The sequence below is a fragment of the Anomaloglossus baeobatrachus genome, chromosome 1 (genome assembly GCF_048569485.1).
Source record: "Anomaloglossus baeobatrachus isolate aAnoBae1 chromosome 1, aAnoBae1.hap1, whole genome shotgun sequence".
Taxonomy (NCBI): Eukaryota; Metazoa; Chordata; class Amphibia; order Anura; family Aromobatidae; genus Anomaloglossus; species Anomaloglossus baeobatrachus.
The window spans coordinates 710,656,516-710,681,875 of NC_134353.1; the positions used below are offsets into that span (position 1 = coordinate 710,656,516).

General features: G+C 47.6%; 1 protein-coding gene across 4 annotated transcripts in view; it reads left to right on the forward strand.

Moving 5' to 3' along the window:
* The window catches only part of SLC2A11 (solute carrier family 2 member 11), a 91,077-nt gene that overhangs the window by 22,937 nt on the left and 42,780 nt on the right, over positions 1-25,360 (forward strand). Inside the window, exons 1-3 of one of the 4 annotated variants that reach the window (XM_075321538.1) lie at positions 7,522-7,725; positions 14,639-14,731; positions 24,853-25,013. In XM_075321538.1, the coding sequence (XP_075177653.1) occupies positions 7,666-7,725; positions 14,639-14,731; positions 24,853-25,013 (314 nt within the window). In that variant the 5' untranslated portion in view covers positions 7,522-7,665. Of the gene's footprint in view, positions 1-7,521; positions 7,726-7,784; positions 7,924-7,978; positions 8,117-14,638; positions 14,732-24,852; positions 25,014-25,360 lie in introns of those variants that run through there. The other 3 variants (XM_075321556.1, XM_075321566.1, XM_075321547.1) reach the window with 3 other exon arrangements.

A 25,360-nucleotide genomic window follows, 5' to 3' on the forward strand; every position in this document is an offset into this window, starting at 1 on the left:
AGCGCTGTCTCCATAGATTACACACATACACAGCGCTGTCTCCATATATTACACACGTACACAGCGCTGTCTCCATATATTACACACGTACACAGCGCTGTCTCCATATATTACACACATACATAGCGCTGTCTCCATAAATTACACCCATACACAGCGCTGTCTCCATATATTACACCCATACACAGCGCTGTCTCCATATATTACACCCATACACAGCGCTGTCTCCATATATTACACCCATACACAGCGCTGTTTCCATATATTACACCCATACACAGCGCTGTCTCCATATATTACACCCATACACAGCGCTGTCTCCATATATTACACACATATAGAGCTCTGTTTCCATATATTACACCCATACACAGCGCTGTCTCCATATATTACACACATACACCGTCCTGTTTCCATATATTACACCCATACACAGCGCTGTCTCCATATATTACACACATACACCGTCCTGTTTCCATATATTACACACATACACAGCACTGTCTCCATATATTACACACATACACAGTCCTGTCTCCATATATCACACACACACAGCGCTGTCTCCATATATTACACCCATACACAGCGGTCTCCATATATTACACACATACACAGCGCTGTCTCCATATATTACACACGTACACAGTGCTGTCTCCATATATTACACACATACATAGCGCTGTCTCCATATATTACCTCCATACACAGTGCTGTCTCCATATATTACCTCCATACACAGCGCTGTCTCCATATATTACACCCATACACAGCGCTGTCTCCATATTACACCCATACACAGCGCTGTCTCCATATATTACACCCATACACAGCGCTGTCTCCATATATTACACCCATACACAGCGCTGTCTCCATATATTACACCCATACACAGCGCTGTCTCCATATATTACACACATACAGAGCTCTGTTTCCATATATTACACCCATACACAGTGCTGTCTCCATATATTACACACATACACAGCGCTGTCTCCATATATTACACACATACACCGTCCTGTTTCCATATATTACACCCATACACAGCGCCGTCTCCATATATTACACCCATACACAGCGCTGTCTCCATATATTACACGCATACACAGCGCTGTCTCCATATCTTTACACACATACACAGCGCTGTCTCCATATATTACACAGCGCTGTCTCCATATATTACACCCATACACAGCGCTGTCTCCATATATTACACCCATACACAGCGCTGTCTCCATATCTTACACCCATACACAGCGCTGTCTCCATATCTTACACCCATACACAGCGCTGTCTCCATATATTACACCCATACACAGCGCTGTCTCCATATATTACACACATACACAGCGCTGTCTCCATATCTTACACCCATACACAGCGCTGTCTCCATATCTTACACCCATACACAGCGCTGTCTCCATATATTACACCCATACACAGCGCTGTCTCCATATATTACACACATACACCGTCCTGTTTCCATATATCACACACACACAGCGCTGTCTCCATTTATTACACCCATACACAGCGCTGTCTCCATATATTACACACATACACCGTCCTGTTTCCATATATCACACACACACAGCGCTGTCTCCATATATTACACCCATACACAGCGCTGTCTCCATATATTACACCCATACACAGCGCTATCTCCATATATTACACCCATACACAGCGCTGTCTCCATATATTACACCCATACACAGCGCTGTCTCCATATATTACACACATACACCATCCTGTTTCCATATATTACACACGTACACAGCACTGTCTCCATATATTACACCCATACACAGCGCTGTCGCCATATATTGCACACATACACCGTCCTGTTTCCATATATTACACACACACACACAGCACTGTCTCCATATATTACACACATACACAGTCCTGTCTCCATATATCACACACACACACAGCGCTGTCTCCATATATTACACCCATACACAGCGCTGTCTCCATATATTACACCCATACACAGTCCTGTCTCCATATATTACACCCATTACACAGCGCTGTCTCCATATATTACACCCATACACAGCGCTGTCTCCATATATTACACCCATACACAGCGCTGTCTCCATATATTACACACATACACCGTCCTGTTTCCATATATTACACCCATACATAGTCCCATCTCCATATATTACACCCATACACAGCGCCGTCTCCATATATTACACCCATACACAGTGCTGTCTCCATATATTACACCCATACACAGTGCTGTCTCCATATCTTTACACACATACACAGCGCTGTCTCCATATATTACACACATACACCGTCTTGTCTCCATATATTACACCCATACACAGCGCTGTCTCCATATATTACACACATACACAGCACTGTCTCCATATATTACACACATACACCATCCTGTTTCCATATATTACACCCATACATAGTCCCATCTCCATATATTACACCCATACACAGCGCCGTCTCCATATATTACACCCATACACAGTGCTGTCTCCATATATTACACCCATACACAGTGCTGTCTCCATATCTTTACACACATACACAGCGCTGTCTCCATATATTACACACATACACCGTCTTGTCTCCATATATTACACCCATACACAGCGCTGTCTCCATATATTACACACATACACAGTCCTGTCTCCATATATTACACACATACACAGCACTGTCTCCATATATTACACCCATACAGAGCTCTGTTTCCATATATTACACCCATACACAGCGCTGTCTCCATATATTACACACATACACCGTCCTGTTTCCATATATTACACCCATACATAGTCCCGTCTCCATATATTACACCCATACACAGCGCCGTCTCCATATATTACACCCATACACAGCGCTGTCTCCATATATTACACCCATACACCGTCCTGTCTCCATATATTACACCCATGCACAGCGCTGTCTCCATATATTACACCCATACACAGCGCTGTCTCCATATATTACACCCATACACAGCGCTGTCTCCATATATTACACCCATACACAGCGCTGTCTCCATATCTTTACACCCATACACCGTCCTGTCTCCATATATTACACCCATACACAGCGCTGTCTCCATATATTACACCCATACACCGTCCTGTCTCCATATATTACACCCATACACAGCGCTGTCTCCATATATTACACCCATACACAGCGCTGTCTCCATATATTACACCCATACACAGCGCTGTCTCCATATCTTTACACACATACACCGTCCTGTTTCCATATATTACACACGTACACAGCGCTGTCTCCATATATTACACACGTACACAGCGCTGTCTCCATATATTACACACGTACACAGCACTGTCTCCATATATTACACCCATACAGAGCTGTTTCCATATATTACACCCATACACAGCGCTGTCTCCATATATTACACACATACACCGTCCTGTTTCCATATATTACACCCATACATAGTCCCATCTCCATATATTACACCCATACACAGCGCCGTCTCCATATATTACACCCATACACAGCGCTGTCTCCGTATATTACACACATACACACAGCGCTGTCTCCATATATTACACACATACACAGCGCTGTCTCCATATATTACACCCATACGCAGCGCTGTCTCCATATCTTTACACACATACACAGCGCTGTCTCCATATATTACACCCATACACAGCGCTGTCTCCATATATTACACCCATACACAGCGCTGTCTCCATATATTACACCCATACACAGCGCTGTCTCCATTTATTACACACATACACAGCGCTGTCTCCATATATTACACACATACACCGTCCCGTTTCCATATATTACACCCATACATAGTCCCATCTCCATATATTACAACCATACACAGCGCCGTCTCCATATATTACACCCATACACAGTGCTGTCTCCATATATTACACCCATACAAGGTGCTGTCTCCATATCTTTACACACATACACAGCGCTGTCTCCATATATTACACACATACACCGTCCTGTCTCCATATATTACACCCATACACAGCGCTGTCTCCATATATTACACACATACACAGCACTGTCTCCATATATTACACACATACACAGTCCTGTCTCCATATATTACACACATACACAGCACTGTCTCCATATATTACACCCATACAGAGCTCTGTTTCCATATATTACACCCATACACAGCGCTGTCTCCATATATTACACCCATACACAGCACTGTCTCCATATATTACACACATACACCGTCCTGTTTCCATATATTACACCCATACATAGTCCCGTCTCCATATATTACACCCATACACAGCGCCGTCTCCATATATTACACCCATACACAGCGCTGTCTCCATATATTACACCCATACACCGTCCTGTCTCCATATATTACACCCATGCACAGCGCTGTCTCCATATATTACACCCATACACAGCGCTGTCTCCATATATTACACCCATGCACAGCGCTGTCTCCATATATTACACCCATACACAGCGCTGTCTCCATATATTACACCCATACACAGTGCTGTCTCCATATATTACACACATACACAGCGCTGTCTCCATATATTACACCCATACACAGCGCTGTCTCCATATATTACACCCATACACCGTCCTGTCTCCATATATTACACCCATACACAGCGCTGTCTCCATATATTACACCCATACACAGCGCTGTCTCCATATATTACACCCATAAACAGCGCTGTCTCCATATCTTTACACACATACACCGTCCTGTTTCCATATATTACACACGTACACAGCGCTGTCTCCATATATTACACACGTACACAGCGCTGTCTCCATATATTACACACGTACACAGCACTGTCTCCATATATTACACCCATACAGAGCTGTTTCCATATATTACACCCATACACAGCGCTGTTTCCATATATTACACACATACACCGTCCTGTTTCCATATATTACACCCATACATAGTCCCATCTCCATATATTACACACACACAGCGCTGTCTCCATATATTACACCCATACACCGTCCTGTCTCCATATATTACACCCATACACTGTCCTGTCTCCATATATTACACCCATACACAGCGCTGTCTCCATATATTACACACATACACAGCGCTGTCTCCATATATTACACACATACACAGCGCTGTCTCCATATATTACACCCATACATAGTCCCGTCTCCATATATTACACCCATACACAGTGCTGTCTCCATATATTACACCCATACACAGCGCTGTCTCCATATATTACACACATACACAGCGCTGTCTCCATATATTACACACATACACAGCGCTGTCTCCATATATTACACCCATACATAGTCCCGTCTCCATATATTACACCCATACACAGCGCCGTCTCCATATATTACACCCATACACAGTGCTGTCTCCATATATTACACCCATACACAGCGCTGTCTCCATATATTACACACATACATAGTCCCGTCTCCATATATTACACCCATACACAGTGCTGTCTCCATATATTACACCCATACACAGCGCTGTCTCCATATATTACACACATACACAGCGCTGTCTCCATATATTACACACATACACAGCGCTGTCTCCATATATTACACCCATACATAGTCCCGTCTCCATATATTACACCCATACACAGTGCTGTCTCCATATATTACACCCATACACAGCGCTGTCTCCATATATTACACCCATACATAGTCCCGTCTCCATATATTACACCCATACACAGTGCTGTCTCCATATATTACACCCATACACAGCGCTGTCTCCATATATTACACACATACACAGCGCTGTCTCCATATATTACACACATACACAGCGCTGTCTCCATATATTACACCCATACATAGTCCCGTCTCCATATATTACACCCATACACAGCGCCGTCTCCATATATTACACCCATACACAGTGCTGTCTCCATATATTACACCCATACACAGCGCTGTCTCCATATATTACACACATACATAGTCCCGTCTCCATATATTACACCCATACACAGCGCCGTCTCCATATATTACACCCATACACAGTGCTGTCTCCATATATTACACCCATACACAGCGCTGTCTCCATATATTACACACATACATAGTCCCGTCTCCATATATTACACCCATACACAGTGCTGTCTCCATATATTACACCCATACACAGCGCTGTCTCCATATATTACACACATACACAGCGCTGTCTCCATATATTACACACATACACAGCGCTGTCTCCATATATTACACCCATACATAGTCCCGTCTCCATATATTACACCCATACACAGTGCTGTCTCCATATATTACACCCATACACAGCGCTGTCTCCATATATTACACCCATACATAGTCCCGTCTCCATATATTACACCCATACACAGTGCTGTCTCCATATATTACACCCATACACAGCGCTGTCTCCATATATTACACACATACACAGCGCTGTCTCCATATATTACACACATACACAGCGCTGTCTCCATATATTACACCCATACATAGTCCCGTCTCCATATATTACACCCATACACAGCGCCGTCTCCATATATTACACCCATACACAGTGCTGTCTCCATATATTACACCCATACACAGCGCTGTCTCCATATATTACACACATACATAGTCCCGTCTCCATATATTACACCCATACACAGCGCCGTCTCCATATATTACACCCATACACAGTGCTGTCTCCATATATTACACCCATACACAGCGCTGTCTCCATATATTACACACATACATAGTCCCGTCTCCATATATTACACCCATACACAGTGCTGTCTCCATATATTACACCCATACACAGCGCTGTCTCCATATATTACACACATACACAGCGCTGTCTCCATATATTACACACATACACAGCGCTGTCTCCATATATTACACCCATACATAGTCCCGTCTCCATATATTACACCCATACACAGTGCTGTCTCCATATATTACACCCATACACAGCGCTGTCTCCATATATTACACCCATACATAGTCCCGTCTCCATATATTACACCCATACACAGTGCTGTCTCCATATATTACACCCATACACAGCGCTGTCTCCATATATTACACACATACACAGCGCTGTCTCCATATATTACACACATACACAGCGCTGTCTCCATATATTACACCCATACATAGTCCCGTCTCCATATATTACACCCATACACAGCGCCGTCTCCATATATTACACCCATACACAGTGCTGTCTCCATATATTACACCCATACACAGCGCTGTCTCCATATATTACACACATACATAGTCCCGTCTCCATATATTACACCCATACACAGCGCCGTCTCCATATATTACACCCATACACAGTGCTGTCTCCATATATTACACCCATACACAGCGCTGTCTCCATATATTACACACATACATAGTCCCGTCTCCATATATTACACGTACAGTATATAACATGTATGCCATGCGGTGCTGTGTGCGGGGAGCTCCGGTGCAGGCCCACAGGCCGTATCCACACTATGCCTATGAGCAGTGCTGGAGATCACCCAGTGCCAGAGCAGCCGAGGTCACTCCTCGTCTTGCCAGTCATCCTGTGCCCTGTGCCAGTGACTCCTCAGCACGGTGATACCGCCGGTTGGCAGCTCCTTGGCTCCCGGGAGCCGCTCAGCCCTCCCGTCCGCGATCATGGATGAAGAAGGGGAAGACGAGGAGGAGACTGTGCCTCCCGGCAATGCGCGGACACCGGTAAGCTGGCCGGGGAGGCGGTGTGGACGTCGTGCGTGGTGACATCCGTGTCCTCCCCACTCAGGGCGGCCGTGGTGCAGCAGAGCAGAACGGCCATGTATTAACCCTGTGGAGCCCGGAGTGGCTGCTGTCAGTGTGCGGCCTCCTTTCTCACCCTGATGGCTGTACTGTGGTCTTTCCGTTCTGTAGAGCTGTGAGGTATTCCAAGGCTTTGCCATGGTTTTCTGGGATTAGCTGCCTGTACACTGCTGCTCCACTGATTGATACTGCAAATACAGAACTACAGCAGATGTGACCACTGCAGGCAGTCTGAAGAGCCGCTGAGCTCAGTGATTGGCTGCAGCGGTCACCTTGTAGTTTAGGAGTGCATATAGCTCTCCTCCAGGGGAAGGTGAGTAACGTCTCCTATTAATCTTTTAAAGGGAATCTCTTAACAGAATTTTGTAACATAATCAGAGAGCAGCATGATGGAGATGGAGACCTTGAATCCAGCGATCTAGCACTTAAGCGGGCTTTACACACTGCGATATCGGTCCCGATATCGCTAGTGTGGGCACCCGCCCCCATCTGTTGTGCGACACGGGCAAATCGCTGCCCGTGCCGCACAACATCGCCCAGACCCGTCACACGTACTTACCTGCCCGGCGACGTCGCTGTGACCGGCGAACCGCCTCCTTTCTAAGGGGGCAGTCCGTGCGGCGTCACAGCGACGTCACTGAGCGGCCGCCCAATAGAAGCGGAGGGGCGGAGATGAGCGGGACGTAACATCCCGCCCACGTCCTTCCTTCCACATAGCGGCCGGGAGGCAGGTAAGGAGAGCTTCCTCGTTCCTGCGGTGCCACACGGAGCGATGTGTGCTTCCGCAGGAACGAGGAACAACCTCGTTACTGCTGCAGTAACGATATTTGAGAATGGACCCCCATGTCACCGATGAGCGATTTTGCACGTTTTTGCAACGATGCAAAATCGCTCATAGGTGTCACACGCAACGGCATCGCTAATGCGGCCGGATGTGCGTCACCAATTCCGTGACCCCAACGACTTTGCATTAGCGATGTCGTAGCGTGTAAAGCCCCCTTAAGTCCTATATTGCTGGAGTCAGGGTCTCTGCCCTTGATAAGGTACAAAAAACCCTAATGAGAGATTCCCTTTAATCAAGTGTGGGCCAGTGGGGAAATAACGTATTCCCAGAACACCCCTTCCATATGAACATTGCATTGATGCAGAACCACCACAGCTGTGTAAAACTTAGGCTACTATTAGTTGGCGCTAAAGCCGCAGGATAATAATGAACACTGCACCCAGTACCTCTCCTCCGTGGAGAAAATGTCAGATGTTGCCATAAGAAAGGGGCGTATCTGGGGTGGGGCATTCGGGGCCTTTGCACCAGGCGCAGCCAATAGGGGGCGCCCTCAGGTTGCCATTGTTAAGAACATACTGGGAGTTGTCAGTTCATGCGATAAAAATGTATATGGGTTTGACCTAATATTACAATTGATGTACATTATACTGATGGTGTTTCTGGTGATTTATTCATGGTGGGTCTGGTGATGTATTTATGTACTGATAGTGATCTTGGTGATGTATTTATGAACCAATGGTATTCCTGGTGATAGATTCATCTAGTAATAGTGGTTTTGGTGACATATTCACGTACTGATGATGTTATTAGTGATGCATTCATGTACAGATGGTGGCCTTGATGATGTATTTGTGTACTGATGTTGGTCTTGGAAATGTATTCATGTACGGATGGTAGTTTTGGTGATACAGTAAGAAGCAAAAGGGCTAGCAATTGTTTGAACTTTTGAATTTCCAGCTCCATGTCTCACCATCCACTACATTTTTGAGTGTGAGACGACCTTCATTTTATAGATAATCATCTTGGCTATCCCGTACATATATTTGACTTGCAACTATTTAGCATATAATTATGTAGATTTTTGTCATGTTACTGCATTGTCAATGTTTTGCTCTTGGTGTTTGAAATTTGTTCTAACATTCTGTATATAAGAGCCCAGGCCGCAGTATAGAACGTAAAAATCACTTTATAATACTCACCTAAACGGTCTGTGCGGTGGAGTTGGGTCATATGGTCGTCTTCGTTCTCCGGTGCCGGCGCCTCCTCTTTCGGTCATCTTTGTCGTCCTTCTTCTGAAGCCAGGGTGCATGACACGTCCTACGTCATCCTTACTCGCCGGCATTGAGGTCCTGTGCAGGTGCACTTTGATCTGCCCTGAGCAGGGCAGATGAAAGTATTATAGTGCGCCTGTGCGGGACCGGTGAGTGTGTATGATGTAGGATGCATCATGCACACAGGCTTCAGAAGGAGGACGAAGATGGCTGAAAGAGGAGGCACCAGCACCAGGGGACGGAGACGCGCATATGGCCCAACTCCACCGCAGCTCGTCACTGACTTCCATGCCCTCCGCGTTCTCACATCAAGTCTCGCAGGCGGCCCGAGACTGTGACTAGCTGTGACGTCACAGGTCACTCGCGAAGTCAGCACTCGTCATTCCCTGCGGTGACCTGGGTTGAAATTTGTCGTCTATTTTTTTTTTTATTACTGACCGGGTTAATAATGTTGGGTATACGACAGACGCCATGACATCACTGACTCCAGGGCTTGATGTCAGGTGACATTACACAGCTGGTATCAACCCCATATATTACCCCTCTTGCTACCGCACCAGGGCATTCGGGATGAGCCGGGTAAAGTCCCGGGACTGTCGCATATAATGGATGTGGCAATTTCGGCTGGCTGCTGGCTGATATTTTTAGGTTTGGGGGGCTTCCAATAACGTGGGTCTCCCCAGCCTGAGAATACCTGCCAACAGCCGTGAGGCTTTATCATGGCTGGTATCAAAATTGGGGGGGACCGCACGCCGTTTTTTTTTTTTAATTATTTATTGTTCTGTACGACATAGACCCGCCCACTAGCGGCTGTGATTGGTTGCAGTCAGACAGCTGTCACTCAGCGTGGGGGCGTGTCTGACCAATGAACGGTGACGCCGGTGAGCAGGGAAGCAGTGAATATGAAATGAGCGGCAGGCTCGGGAAGAAAAAAAAGCTGATGTGGGAGCAGTGTGACAGCCGCGCCGGTGAGTATGTAGCGCTTGCTCCTACCTCTTTGCCCCAGATTCTGTTCCCCGTAGACCTTATTTGGGGACCAGCATCTGGACAGATACCCTGGAGTGTATGTAACTCTCCTTCTGTTTTTTTGTGGTCCACAAAAAATGAAAGTCACACGGACCGTATACAGAACAGATGCGGTTGTCACACGGATGCCACACGGATGCATCCGTGGAAAAACGGGACCATTTTTTGTGGACCACAAAAACTGAACGGTTGTGTGAATGTAGCCTTAAGGGGGCTTTACACGCTACGACATCGCTAATGCAAACTCGTTGGGGTCACGGAATTGGTGACGCACATCCGGCCGCATTAGCGATGCCGTTGCGTGTGACACCTATGAGCGATTTTGCATCGTTGCAAAAAGTGCAAAATCGCTCATCGGTGACATGGGGGTCCATTCTCAAAAATCGTTACTGCAGCAGTAACGAGGTTGTTCCTCGTTCCTGCGGCAGCACACATCGCTCCGTGTGACACCGCAGGAACGAGGAAGCTTTCCTTACCTGCCTCCCGGCCACAATGCGGAAGGAAGGAGGTGGGCGGGATGTTACGTCCCGCTCATCTCCGCCCCTCCGCTTCTATTGGGCGGCCGCTCAGTGACGTCGCTGTGACGCCGCACGGACCGCCCCCTTAGAAAGGAGGCGGTTCGCCGGTCACAGCGACGTCGCCGGGCAGGTAAGTACGTATGACGGGTCTGGGCGATGTTGTGCGGCACGTGCAGCGATTTGCCCGTGTCGCACAACAGATGGGGGCGGGTACCCACACTAGCGATATCGGGATCGATATCACAGTGTGTAAAGCCCGCTTTAGGCTATGTGTCCACGAGACAACGTACCTGCGGATTTTACCGCGCAAAACCTGCGGATTTATCTGGATTTTCTAGATAAATTCGCAGGTTTGCGCAAGTACAGGCACTCCCCATGTTATCCTATGGGATTTGGGGAGTGCTGTATCAATGCTGCAGTATGTGCGGCTGCGGAATATGCTGCGGATGTCCATTATTCAATGGAAATATCTGCGGAATTCCCACTCCTCCACTATGGAGATACAGGGCGGAAATTCCGCAGGAATTCTGCACGAAATCGGTACTGTTTCTGCAGGTTTACCTCAGTAACTCAACAGAAATACAGCAGAAATGGATAGCTGCGGATTCCAGGAAGCAGCTGCAGTAAACCTGCGGACAAACCTGCGGCAAAGTCCACGGGTACGTTGTCCCATGGACACATAGCCTTTGACTCCGTGAAAATCACAGACAGCACACGGAGGGCATCAAAGGAAGTCCATCTCCTGTCCAAGTGTCACGCCGGAGCATGACCGGATGGGAGAATGACTGGACTGGGGGGGTACTGCCGCTTATCCTCAACCTACAGGGGGTCCTAGGCTGACCCTCAACCCAGAATTACGCTTAAGGTTAGCGACGTCTGAGCCCCCAGCCTTTCCCTATCTCCTGTCCTGGCCCTCATGGTAGTGTCCCCTCCACACAAACAAGGACAGACCGGTAAAGAGACCCCCAAAACCCCCACCAACAAGAAACCACAGACAGGGGGCAACACCACATATAGACACCCACAAACAAACAACTAGGGAGAACATACGGAGGTGAACAGGACCCAGCAGGGAATAAGGGAAAGTAACTACACCAGGGATTAGTTGCAATCAACCCATCACCAGGGAAAAGCAGCAGCAGCAATGCATCCGTCCACCTCCGGGCCAAGCTACAGAATGGTGATGGATAACCGACACCCCCTGCTAGGGGGGGAAGGAGGGTTTTATGCAGTTTGGAAGTGGAAATCAGCGGAACAGCTGAGCTGCATAAGGAAATCTGCTGCTGCATCAGAAACTGACATTAACACCTCGAGTGCCTGAAGAAAGAAACATGTTTAAACAACATAGACACAGTAGGAAAAACAGTAGGAAAAACAACAACGGCCCTGGGCCTAGTGACTAACGTAACACTGTGATTATCATTGTATGTAATTAGCATACGAGAGAATCACTGATCAGCCTGATGGTACAAGCTGAGACGCCAGTTCACACAATGAGTAATGCCAGCGGCTGAAAAGTGTAGGATGTTACTGACATGGACTTTTCTGTATTAATATGGAGTTTTAAAATATTCAATCAATATGAATATTACAAGGACCTGGAAAAGTTTCAAGCTCTGGATTTGTTTTCGGTTTGGCCATATTGGAGCTGTTCTGGCTGATCTGTGCGTTTCCCGGGACCAAGCATATCCACTTTGCCTCTGTCGGTCAGCTCGCCAATCCTTTCTTTACAAAATAGTAATGGTATCTGCCACCATGGCCGACCTTCCTGAGCACTGACTTTGATGAGTGGGGTCATTATGAAACATTTATGGCTTTTGTAGTAGTTGACAGGCACCTAACACTTTATTACCTGAAAAAACAGAAATCAACTTCCTGGATACAACCATAAAAATTGAAAATGGCTCAATCCAGACATCGGTGTATCGGAAACCTATTGACCATCCCACATACCTCAGACGGGACAGCTTTCACCCCAAACATATTAAAAAGTCCATTGTCTACAGCCAGGCCCTCAGATATAATCGTATCTGTTCCAGCCCTGCAGACAGGGATGAACACTTAACCCATCTTAAGAAGACATTTCTAAACCAAGGCTACCAGCCCACCTCAGTAGATGACCAGATCATTAGAGCAACAAGGACCCCTAAAAGGGAACTGCTTCAATACAAACAAAAAGAGGAAAATAGTTGAGTACCTCTGGTAGTGACATACAACCCACAGCTCGAGGTACTGAGAAGAACGGCCAAGAAACTTCACCACATTCTACACAAGGATAAGTGGTTAAAAACAATATATAAAGATCCTCCATTGCTATGCTACAGGCAACCTCAGAATTTAAGGAGCATCATGATCCGAAGTTCTATGCCCTCAGACACACCAAGAGGAACTTATCCTTGCAATGTAAAGAGCTGCAAAACCTGCACTCATGTAGAGACCAAAGGCCGGATACAGATCCCTAACACAAAGAAGGACTATAAGATTCCTGGGACATTCACATGCTCCTCTTCCAACGCGGTGTACTTAATCCTGTGCACTATATGTCCTATTTGGGGCCTCTATGTTGGAGAAACAGGACAGAGACTGAGAGAGCAAGGATGAGATCTCACCGCCACACAATTACAGACAAAAAAATCCATTTACCTGTGGCCAAACATTTCTGGGCTTCAGGACACAACATAAACCATATGAAAGTTGTAATATTAAAAGGCAACTTCAGATCACAGAGCCATCGCAGGGTCTGGGAATACAAATTCATTACAATGTTTAACTCTGTGGACACAGGACTCAACCTGTCAGGAGGATTTATGGCCCATTACAAAATCTGAGGAGTCTATTCCAGAGACTGCTAGGGCACCATGCCTCTGATCCTACATGGATATTGGGACAATAAAACTCTCACACCACTAATCAAAGCTAATTAAGGATTCACTTTCTAAGCTCAGTGTTTATTTAAATGTCTTTTATTAGCCATCCCTCTGCTCTGTTTGTTCATATATTTGTGTTTGTTCAGATATTTTTTGTCATACTGTGCCCGATGAAGGGAACTGAGATGTCTCGAAAGCTTGCTTTGTAACATCACTATTTTATTTTAGTTAGCCATTAAAAGGTATCTCAAGATTATAATTTTGTTCCTCTCACTGAGAACATTCAATAATTTATTACCTGACATATTTAGTAAGTTGTGTTTCCTTTGTGTTACTTTATTGTCACTAATGTCATTTTTTGTGTTTCAGGGATGGGTGCTGCTTCTTACTATGTGTGCAGCGGGTATTGGAGGCACTTTCCAGTACGGCTACAACCTCACTATCATCAATGCACCTACAACTGTACGTATGCTGCATGGACCTTTTTTCCTACATATTTTTTTAGCTTACAAAATTATTGGATTTCTCTTTTTATCATTATTTTATCCATATCTAAGTGCACCTAAATATACAAAACCTCTTAAAGAGGTACTCCAGGGACATACAATCTCTACTACTGTCCCTGGCCTCATAAACTATAAAGATGAGCTGCACAGTGCTGTTCCATATCCTCACACACAAACTATAAAGATGCACAATGCTGTTCCATATCCTCACAATACCTGTAATTCAGTGTGACGCTGGAGCTGCTCCTTGCTACTTCCCCTCCCTTCTAAGATGTTACGTTACACATCAGGGGGCCTGCTCCATGCTGCCTAGTAACAGCCAGCCTCATAATTAAGGAGGGGGAACAGCGAAGAGCAGCTCCAGCGTCACACTGAATTACAGGTATTGTGAGGATATGGAACAGCATTGTGCATCTTTATAGTTTATGAGGGCAGGGCCAATTTTATTTTTTTGTTTTTTTATCTTTCAGAGTACCCTTTTTAACCCCTTCACGCATATGGTTGTAACTGTGCATCCTGTACTGGTGTGGCAAAGTGTGGACAGCTCAGGAGCCGAGCTCACTCCATATGTGGCTGGCAGTGGCTATATTACATATTACTGTCTCTAACAGCTGCAACTGGAGCTGAGCTCTGATTGCTGCTGCAAACCATTTAGATGCTGTTGCCAACCACTGATAGCACAATTTATTTATTATGCTTTGCTTACATAGCACCATGTTATTCTGCAGCACTTTATATGGTTTGTTATCACTGTCCCCATTGGGGCTCACAATCTAAGTTCCCTAGCAGTATGTCTTTAGAATGTGGGAGGTATCCGGAAGAATCACACGCAAAAGAACAACAAACCCTTTTAGATGTTGGCCAGTGCTAACCATTGAGCCCCCATGCTGCCCCTATTTAAATTATGTCATTGCTTATGTGCTCACCGCCCTCTGAGACACAATTGCAAGGTACTGATGGGTTATATTGGCAGCCCGTGTCCTGCTGATGGCCTCCGTCACTGCCATCTTGTGCTTTCTGTGAAGTCACAGAAGGAGACAACAATTTGTCATACCTTCATATGGCAGTATATAAGATGAACAATCATTCACTTGCAGGTTCGTGTGTTCAGGAGAGTAAAAGAATTGAACCCCCCAAAAATTGTAAAGATATGTCTAAAAAAAATGAGTTATAAAAATTCAACTTATCCTCTTTTTCTCCCATTAAAAATAAAATAACAAAAAAACCCCAAATCTGGTATTGCCGCATCAAGAAAAGTCTGGTCTAGCAAAATACAACATTAGTTAACCTGTATAGTAAACGCAGTATAGAGAGAAAAACCTCAAAACACCAGAATTGTTTTTTGTCACCACACCTCCCTAAAAATATTCAGTAAGGCCTTGTGCGCACTAGGCGTTTTTGCTGCGTTTTTAGCGGCGTTTTTACCGCGTTTTTGTGCTGAAAACGTAGTGACATTGCTTCCCCAGCAATGTCTATGGGTTTTCAGAAGTGCTGTCCGCACACAGCGTTTTTTTGTAGCTGCGTTTTTGTGGTGACCACAAAAATGCAGCATGTCAATTATTTCTGCGTTTTTCACTGCGTTTTTCACCCATTGAGTTCAATGAGATGTTCAACAACGCAATGAAAGAAGGGAATTTTGTTTACTTACCGTAAATTCCTTTTCTTCTAGCTCCAATTGGGAGACCCAGACAATTGGGGTGTATAGGCTATGCCTCCGGAGGCCGCACAAAGTATTACACTAAAAGTGTAAAGCCCCTCCCCTTCTGCCTATACACCCCCCGTGCTCCCACGGGCTCCTCAGTTTTGGTGCAAAAGCAAGAAGGAGGAAAAAAATTATAAACTGGTTTAAAGTAAATTCAATCCGAAGGAATATCGGAGAACTGAAACCATTCAACATGAACAACATGTGTACACAAAAAAACAGGGGCGGGTGCTGGGTCTCCCAATTGGAGCTAGAAGAAAAGGAATTTACGGTAAGTAAACAAAATTCCCTTCTTCTTTGTCGCTCCATTGGGAGACCCAGACAATTGGGACGTCCAAAAGCAGTCCCTGGGTGGGTAAATAATACCTCATAATAGAGCCGTAATGGCTCCGTCCTACAGGTGGGCAACCGCCGCCTGAAGGACTCGCCTACCTAGGCTGGCATCCGCCGAAGCATAGGTATGCACCTGATAGTGTTTCGTGAAAGTGTGCAGGCTCGACCAGGTAGCCACCTGACACACCTGCTGAGCCGTAGCCTGGTGCCTCAAAGCCCAGGACGCACCCACGGCTCTGGTAGAATGGGCCTTCAGCCCTGAGGGAACCGGAAGCCCAGCAGAACGGTAAGCTTCGAGAATTGGTTCCTTGATCCACCGAGCCAGGGTTGATTTGGAAGCCTGTGACCCTTTACGCTGGCCAGCGACAAGGACAAAGAGTGCATCCGAGCGGCGCAGGGGCGCCGTACGAGAAATGTAGAGTCTGAGTGCTCTCACCAGATCTAACAAGTGCAAATCCTTTTCACATTGGTGAATTGGATGAGGGCAAAAAGAGGGTAAGGAGATATCCTGATTGAGATGAAAAGGGGATACCACCTTAGGTAGAAATTTCGGAACCGGACGCAGAACCACCTTGTCCTGGTGAAACACCAGGAAAGGGGCTTTGCATGACAATGCTGCTAGCTCAGACACTCTCCGAAGTGAAGTGACTGCTACTAGGAAAACCACTTTCTGCGAAAGGCGTGCGAGAGAAATATCCCTCATTGGCTCGAACGGTGGTTTCTGAAGAACCATCAGCACCCTGTTCAGATCCCAGGGTTCCAACGGACGTTTGTAAGGAGGGACGATGTGACAAACCCCCTGCAGGAACGTGCGTACCTGTGGAAGTCTGGCCAAGCGCTTCTGAAAAAACACAGAGAGCGCAGAGACTTGTCCCTTAAGGGAGCCAAGCGACAAACCCTTTTCCAATCCGGACTGAAGAAAGGACAGAAAAGTGGGCAAGGCAAATGGCCAGGGAGAAAAACCCTGATCAGAGCACCATGACAGGAATATTTTCCACGTCCTGTGGTAGATCTTGGCGGACGTTGGTTTCCTAGCCTGTCTCATAGTGGCAATGACCTCTTGAGATAATCCTGAAGACGCTAAGATCCAGGACTCAATGGCCACACAGTCAGGTTGAGGGCCGCAGAATTCAGATGGAAAAACGGCCCTTGAGACAGCAAGTCTGGTCGGTCTGGTAGTGCCCACGGTTGGCCGACCGTGAGATGCCACAGATCCGGGTACCACGACCTCCTCGGCCAGTCTGGAGCGACGAGGATGGCGCGGCGGCAGTCGGCCCTGATCTTGCGTAACACTCTGGGCAACAGTGCCAGCGGAGGAAACACATAAGGGAGTTGAAACTGCGATCAATCCTGAACTAAGGCGTCTGCCGCCAGAGCTCTGTGATCGTGAGAACGTGCCATGAATGCCGTGACCTTGTTGTTGTGCCGGGACGCCATTAGGTCGACGTCCGGCATCCCCCAGCGGCAACAGATCTCCTGAAACACGTCCGGGTGAAGGGACCATTCCCCTGCGTCCATGCCCTGGCGACTGAGAAAATCTGCTTCCCAGTTTTCCACGCCCGGGATGTGAACTGCGGAGATGGTGGAGGCCGTGGCTTCCACCCACATCAAAATCCGCCGGACTTCCTGGAAGGCTTGCCGACTGCGTGTTCCTCCTTGGTGGTTGATGTAAGCCACTGCTGTGGAGTTGTCCGACTGAATTCGGATCTGCTTGCCTTCCAGCCACTGCTGGAACGCTTTTAGGGCTAGATAAACTGCCCTGATCTCCAGAACATTGATCTGAAGTGAGGACTCCTGCCGAGTCCACGTACCCTGAGCCCTGTGGTGGAGAAAAACTGCTCCCCACCCTGACAGACTCGCGTCCGTCGTGACCACCGCCCAGGATGGGGGTAGGAAGGATTTCCCCTTCGATAATGAAGTGGGATGAAGCCACCACCGAAGGGAAGCTTCGGTTGCCTGAGAGAGGGAGACGTTCCTGTCGAGGGACGTCGGCTTCCTGTCCCATTTGCGTAGGATGTCCCATTGAAGAGGATGCAGGTGAAACTGCGCGAAAGGGACTGCCTCCATTGCTGCCACCATCTTCCCCAGGAAGTGCATGAGGCGCCTCAAGGGGTGTGACTGACCTTGAAGGAGAGATTGCACCCCCGTCTGTAGTGAACGCTGCTTGTTCAGCGGAAGCTTCACTATCGCTGAGAGGGTATGAAACTCCATGCCAAGATATGTCAGCGATTGGGCCGGTGACAGATTTGACTTTGGAAAATTGATGATCCACCCGAAACTCTGGAGAGTCTCCAGAGTAGCGGTGAGGCTGTGCTGGCATGCCTCTTGAGAGGGAGCCTTGACCAGCAGATCGTCTAAGTAAGGGATCACCGAGTGACCCTGAGAGTGGAGGACTGCAACTACTGCAGCCATGACCTTGGTGAAAACCCGTGGGGCTGTCGCCAGGCCGAACGGCAGTGCCACGAACTGAAGGTGTTCGTCTCCTGTGGCGAAGCGCAGGAAGCGCTGATGCTCTGGAGCAATCGGTACGTGGAGATAAGCATCTTTGATATCGATCGATGCAAGGAAATCTCCTTGGGACATTGAGGCGATGACGGAGCGGAGGGATTCCATCCGGAACCGCCTGGCCTTTACGTGTTTGTTGAGCAGTTTTAGGTCCAGGACAGGACGGAAAGACCCGTCCTTCTTTGGAACCACAAACAGGTTGGAGTAAAAACCGTGACCCTGTTGCTGAAGAGGAACAGGGACCACCACTCCTTCTGTCTTCAGAGTGCCCAGCGCCTGCAGAAGAGCATCGGCTCGCTCGGGAGGCGGAGATGTTCTGAAAAATCGAGTCGGAGGACGAGAGCTGAACTCTATCCTGTAACCGTGAGACAGAATGTCTCTCACCCAACGGTCTTTTACCTGTGGCAGCCAAATGTCGGAAAAGCGGGAGAGCCTGCCACCGACCGAGGATGCGGTGTGAGGAGGCCGTAAGTCATGAGGAAGCCGCCTTGGTAGCGGCACCTCCGGCGGTCTTTTTAGGGCGTGACTTAGACCGCCATGGATCGGAGTTCCTCTGATCCTTCTGAGGCCTTTTGTACGAGGAGAATTGGGACCTGCCCGCAACCCGAAAGGACCGAAACCTCGACTGTCCCCTCCTCTGTTGGGGTAATTTTGGTTTGGCCTGGGGTAAGGATGTTTCCTTTCCCTTGGATTGTTTGATGATTTCATCCAGCCTCTCACCAAACAAACGGTCGCCAGAAAATGGCAAACCGGTTAAGCACTTTTTGGAAGCCGAATCTGCCTTCCATTCCCATAGCCACAAGGCCCTGCGTATTGCCACCGAATTGTCGGCTGCAACCGCCGTACGGCTCGCAGAGTCCAGGACAGCATTAATAGCGTAGGACGCAAATGCCGACGTTTGAGAAGTTATGGACGCCACTTGCGGCGCAGACGTACGTGTGAGTGCGTCAATTTGCGCTTGACCCACTGCAATAGCTTGGAGTGCCCATACGGCTGCGAATGCTGGAGCAAAAGACGCGCCGATAGCTTCATAGATGGATTTCAACCAGAGCTCCATCTGTCTGTCAGTGGCATCCTTGAGCGAAGCCCCATCTTCAACTGCAACTATGGATCTAGCCGCCAGTCTGGAGATTGGAGGATCCACCTTAGGACACTGAGTCCAGCCCTTGACCACGTCAGGGGGGAAGGGATAACGTGTATCCTTAAGGCGCTTGGAAAAACGCTTATCTGGACAAACTCGGTGTTTCTGGACTGCCTCTCTGAAGTCGGAGTGATCCAGAAACATACTCGTTGTACGCTTGGGGAACCTGAAACGGAATTTCTCCTGCTGAGAGGCTGACTCCTCCACTGGAGGAGCCGAGGGAGAAATATCCAACATTTGATGTATGGACGCGATAAGATCATTCACTATGGCGTCACCATCAGGAGTATCAAGGTTGAGAGCGGCCTCAGGATCAGAATCCTGATCAGCTACCTCCACTTCATCATACAGAGAGTCCTCCCTCTGAGACCCTGAACAATGTGATGAGGTCGAGGGGATTTCCCAGCGAGCTCGCTTAGGCGGTCTGGGGCTGCGGTCCGTGTCAGAGACCTCACCCTGGGATCTATGAGACACCCCGGGGCAACATTGTTGTTCCAACTGAGGGGAACCAGGGGGCAATGATTCCACAGTGCCCATGGTCTGAGATACCGGTCTGGACTGCAAAGCTTCTAGAATCTTAGCCATAGTCTCAGAAAGTCTGTCAGTAAAAACTGCAAACTCCGTCCCTGTCACCTGGACAGTGTTAGCTGGTGGTTCCCCCTGGGCCCCCCCTTAGCAGAGGCTCCGGCTGAGCAAGTGCCACAGGGGCCGAGCAGTGCACACAATGAGGGTCAGTGGAACCTGCCGGTAGCGAGGTCGTGCATGCGGCGCAGGTAGCATAGTAAGCCTGTGTTTTGGCACCCCTGCCTCTTGTGGGCGCCATGCTGTTGTCTCCCCTGAGCAACACAATAGGGTATATAGCCAGAAATCAACCGTGCACCATACAGTGTAAAGTATAGCCTATAAACATATAATCTATAATTACACTTCTGCACAAGTGGGGCCAGCACCTCAGGTGCTGCTTACCGCCCGCTTAAAGCAGTTGTGTGGCCACCAGAATCCCTGCCTGGGTCCCCCAGAGCTTGTCTCCCCTCTGCAGCGTCAGAGGAGCTGACAGGAATGGCTGCCGGCGTCCTGAGGAGAGGAGGGAGCCGTGGGCGTGACCCAGAAAGTGCGGGAACTGGTGCCCCACTGTGCACAGTGAGGGGGGTGGAGTATGCAAAGCATGCTCCAGCCCTCAGTGCTGCCGTCTGTACAGCGTCCCGCCCTTCCCCTGACTGGCAGGGCTGGGGGCGGGAAGAAAAAGAGACTAGGCCGCAAAAGCCGGGGACTCGAGTTATAAGCGCGGCCGCCGTATAAGCGCGGTCGGCGCGGAAGTCCCCGGCGCACTAACAGTCCCAGCCGCGCCGCAGTGATAACAATGGCAGCGGCGGTCAGCGCGGCAGTCCCCATACACTAACACACTCAGCGACGCTGCAGTGTGTAATGGCACAAACGCGGTCAGCGCCGCGGTCCCCGGTGCACTAGCACACCCAGCAATGCTGGAGTGTTGCTGTGCGCGGTCCCCACGGGGACACAGAGTACCTCAAAGTAGCAGGGCCATGTCCCTGAACGATACTCGGCTCCTATCCAGCAGAGTCCCCAGGAGCTGTGGATGGAGCACGGTCTCAGTGCCTGAAGACCGATTAGGATCCCACTTCACCCAGAGCCCTAAGGGGGATGGGGAAGGAAAACAGCATGTGGGCTCCAGCCTCCGTACCCGCAATGGATACCTCAACCTTAACAACACCGCCGACAAGAGTGGGGTGAGAAGGGAGCATGCTGGGGGCCCTGTTAAGGGCCCTCTTTTCTTCCATCCGACATAGTCAGCAGCTGCTGCTGACTAAGCTGTGGAGCTTGCGTGCATGTCTGCCTCCTTCGCACAAAGCAAAAAACTGAGGAGCCCGTGGGAGCACGGGGGGTGTATAGGCAGAAGGGGAGGGGCTTTACACTTTTAGTATAATACTTTGTGCGGCCTCCGGAGGCATAGCCTATACACCCCAATTGTCTGGGTCTCCCAATGGAGCGACAAAGAAAACGCATATAGCTGCGTGTCTATGACTAAAAACGCAGCTATAAATGCAAGGGGTGGGCAGTAAAGTGACGTGTACAGGAAGAGGATTCCTTCTGTTGGTAAACACAGAAGCATGAATCCTCCCGGTACAGTCACCGCTGCGTCCACAACCCGCCCGGTGCCATGTCAGCTCCGTGCGGCGCCATGTCTGGGCGGGAGGTGGAGGCAGCGGCGAAAACAAAAGTGAACAGTAGAAAAAAAAGTCATATATACTCACCTGTCTGCAGGGTCCCGGTGCCTTGCCCGCTCCCATTTCCTCCCGGTACCACCGCTCTGGCTGTGTGCAGTCTCCCCGGGGCACGTACGAAGCTTGCAGGACCTGGCGGTGGATCACCTGATGCAGTCACCTGATGCATCAGCTGATCGTAATTCTCGCGGTGTCGCCGGCTTTTTCGCGCCCGGCCGGCTATCAGCTGATCCTGCCGTCAGGAGACTTCATCAGCTGATTACCGGCAGCTCCTGCAGCGATGGGACAGGATCAGACTCTCATCCGATCGCTGCAGGAGCTGCCGGTAATCAGCACAGACGTGAGTATTTATTTATTTTTTTTTGCTCTGATGCTTCAGCTGATTGTATAATCGGCTTTTATACAATCAGCTGATGTGTGATGTGCTTCAGCCCCTAGAACCTGACACATCATCTGATCGCTTTGCCTTCCATCAAACCGATCAGATGATATTGGATCCGGATTGGACGGCGCGGGACCCTTGACCCAGGATTACTGCGGAGGGGGGTTCTTTATTTCAATAAAGATGGAGTCACTAATTGTGTTGTGTTTTATTTCTAATAAAAATATTTTTCTGTGTTGTGTTTTTTTTTTATCATTACTAGAAATTCATGGTGGCCATGTCTAATATTGGCGTGACACCATGAATTTCGGGCTTAGGGCCAGCTGATAATATACAGCTAGCCCTAACTTCATTATTACCCAGTGAGCCACCCGGCATCAGGGCAGCTGGAAGAGTTGGATACAGCGCCAGAAGATGGCGCTTCTATGAAAGCGCCATTTTCTGGGGTGGCTGCGGACTGCAATTCGCAGTGGGGGTGCCCAGAAAGCATGGGCACTCTGCACTGCGGATTCCAATCCCCAGCTGCCTAGTTGTACCTGGCTGGACTCAAAAATTGGGTGAAGCCTATGTCATTTTTTTTTTAATTATTTCTTGAAATTCATGAAATTAAAAAAAAAAAAAAAAAAAGGGCTTCCCTATATTTTTGATTCCCAGCCGGGTACAAATAGGCAGCTGGGGGTTGGGGGCAGCCTGTACCTGCCTGCTGTACCTGGCTAGCATACAAAAATATAGCAAAGCCCATGTCATTTTTTTTTTCTTTTTGGGCAAAAAACTCCTGCATACAGTCCTGGATGGAGGATGCTGAGCCTTGTAGTTCTGCAGCTGCTGTCTGCTCTCCTGCATACACTAGTGAATGGAGGATGCTGAGCCTTGTAGTTCTGCAGCTGCTGTCTGTTCTCCTGCATACACTAGTTCTGCAGCTGTCTGCTCTCCTGCATACAATGAACATTTTGAAGAAGGAAATGACATCAGACCTTTTTTTTTTTTTTTCATCAACAATCTTTAATGGCATTGTGCACTGATTAATAACGCAGCGAGCAAAAACGCAGCAAAAAACGCACCAAATCGCGGTAAAAACGCATGCGTTTTTGTCGCGTTTTTTAGCCGCGGGTGCGGTTTTTGAGACAAAAACGCACATAAAAACGCAGCGTGAAAAAAAACGCCTAGTGCGCACATACCCTAAAATGGATCAACACATTGTATGGACCCAGAATGCAAAACTTCATGCCCTGACATAGCTCCATCCACAGACAAGTAAAAATATTACATGTCTCAGAAAATGGCGACAAAAGGCAATTTTTTTCTTTATAAACTTAAAAAAATATCAACTCTTCAATCATTGTAACTAGTTATATTTAATATATAATAAACACCGTAAAAACGAAACCCAAAAAACTATGGTGGAATTTCATTTTTTTCACTATTTCATCACACTGGGATTTATTTTACTGTTTTTCCGTACATTTTATACATTTTATAGTAAAATTATTGGAGTTATTAAAAACTACAACTCATCCCACTGAAAGAAGCCCTCATATTGTTACGTCATTGGAAAAATTAACTGATGGCTCTTGGAGGAAGAGGAAGAAAAAACACTCAAATATGAAAAATTGCCCAATTTTGAAGGGGTTAAAAGTAGAGAAATAAATGGAAAAAATATATTTATTTCATAATCAACACTAAATTATATTGTGCAGCAATGGAATTACTTTTGGATTGCTCCCTGTAGCTTACATCATAAAGTGTCACATCTGTCTGTCATTTTCCTTTGCAGCATATCCAAAGATTTGTGAACGAGACGTGGCTAGAGCGGTACGGCTCAGAGCTGGATAGTTGGGTAATCACACTCATCTGGTCCATTATAGTCTCTGTGTTCCCTCTTGGTGGCTTCATGGGGGCGCTGCTGGCCGGTCCGATGGCTATCAGACTAGGAAGGTAATGTACTAAAATTCATTTTTGTGCTCACCTTTTATATTGGGTGATGACGTAAATATGCCAAGCCTGTTAGATATGCAATATCGTGCCATTTTATCGGGTACACAAATTCCTTTAACCCCTGGGAAAATGTCAATAAAGTGCAAACTCTTTGTTACTTCTGCTTGTTTGTGTTCATAGACTTCACAGAACTTCAATTATTTTCATGAAACCCATAGATATCTTCAAGACGGCGAGCGTGGGCAATTTGAGGCAGAGCTTTTCTTATAAAGGCACAGTGGAGCGCAGACTGTTTAGAGTTAAGGTCAGCACACATGGTGAGTAATACGGAGCGAGTGGAATGTGAT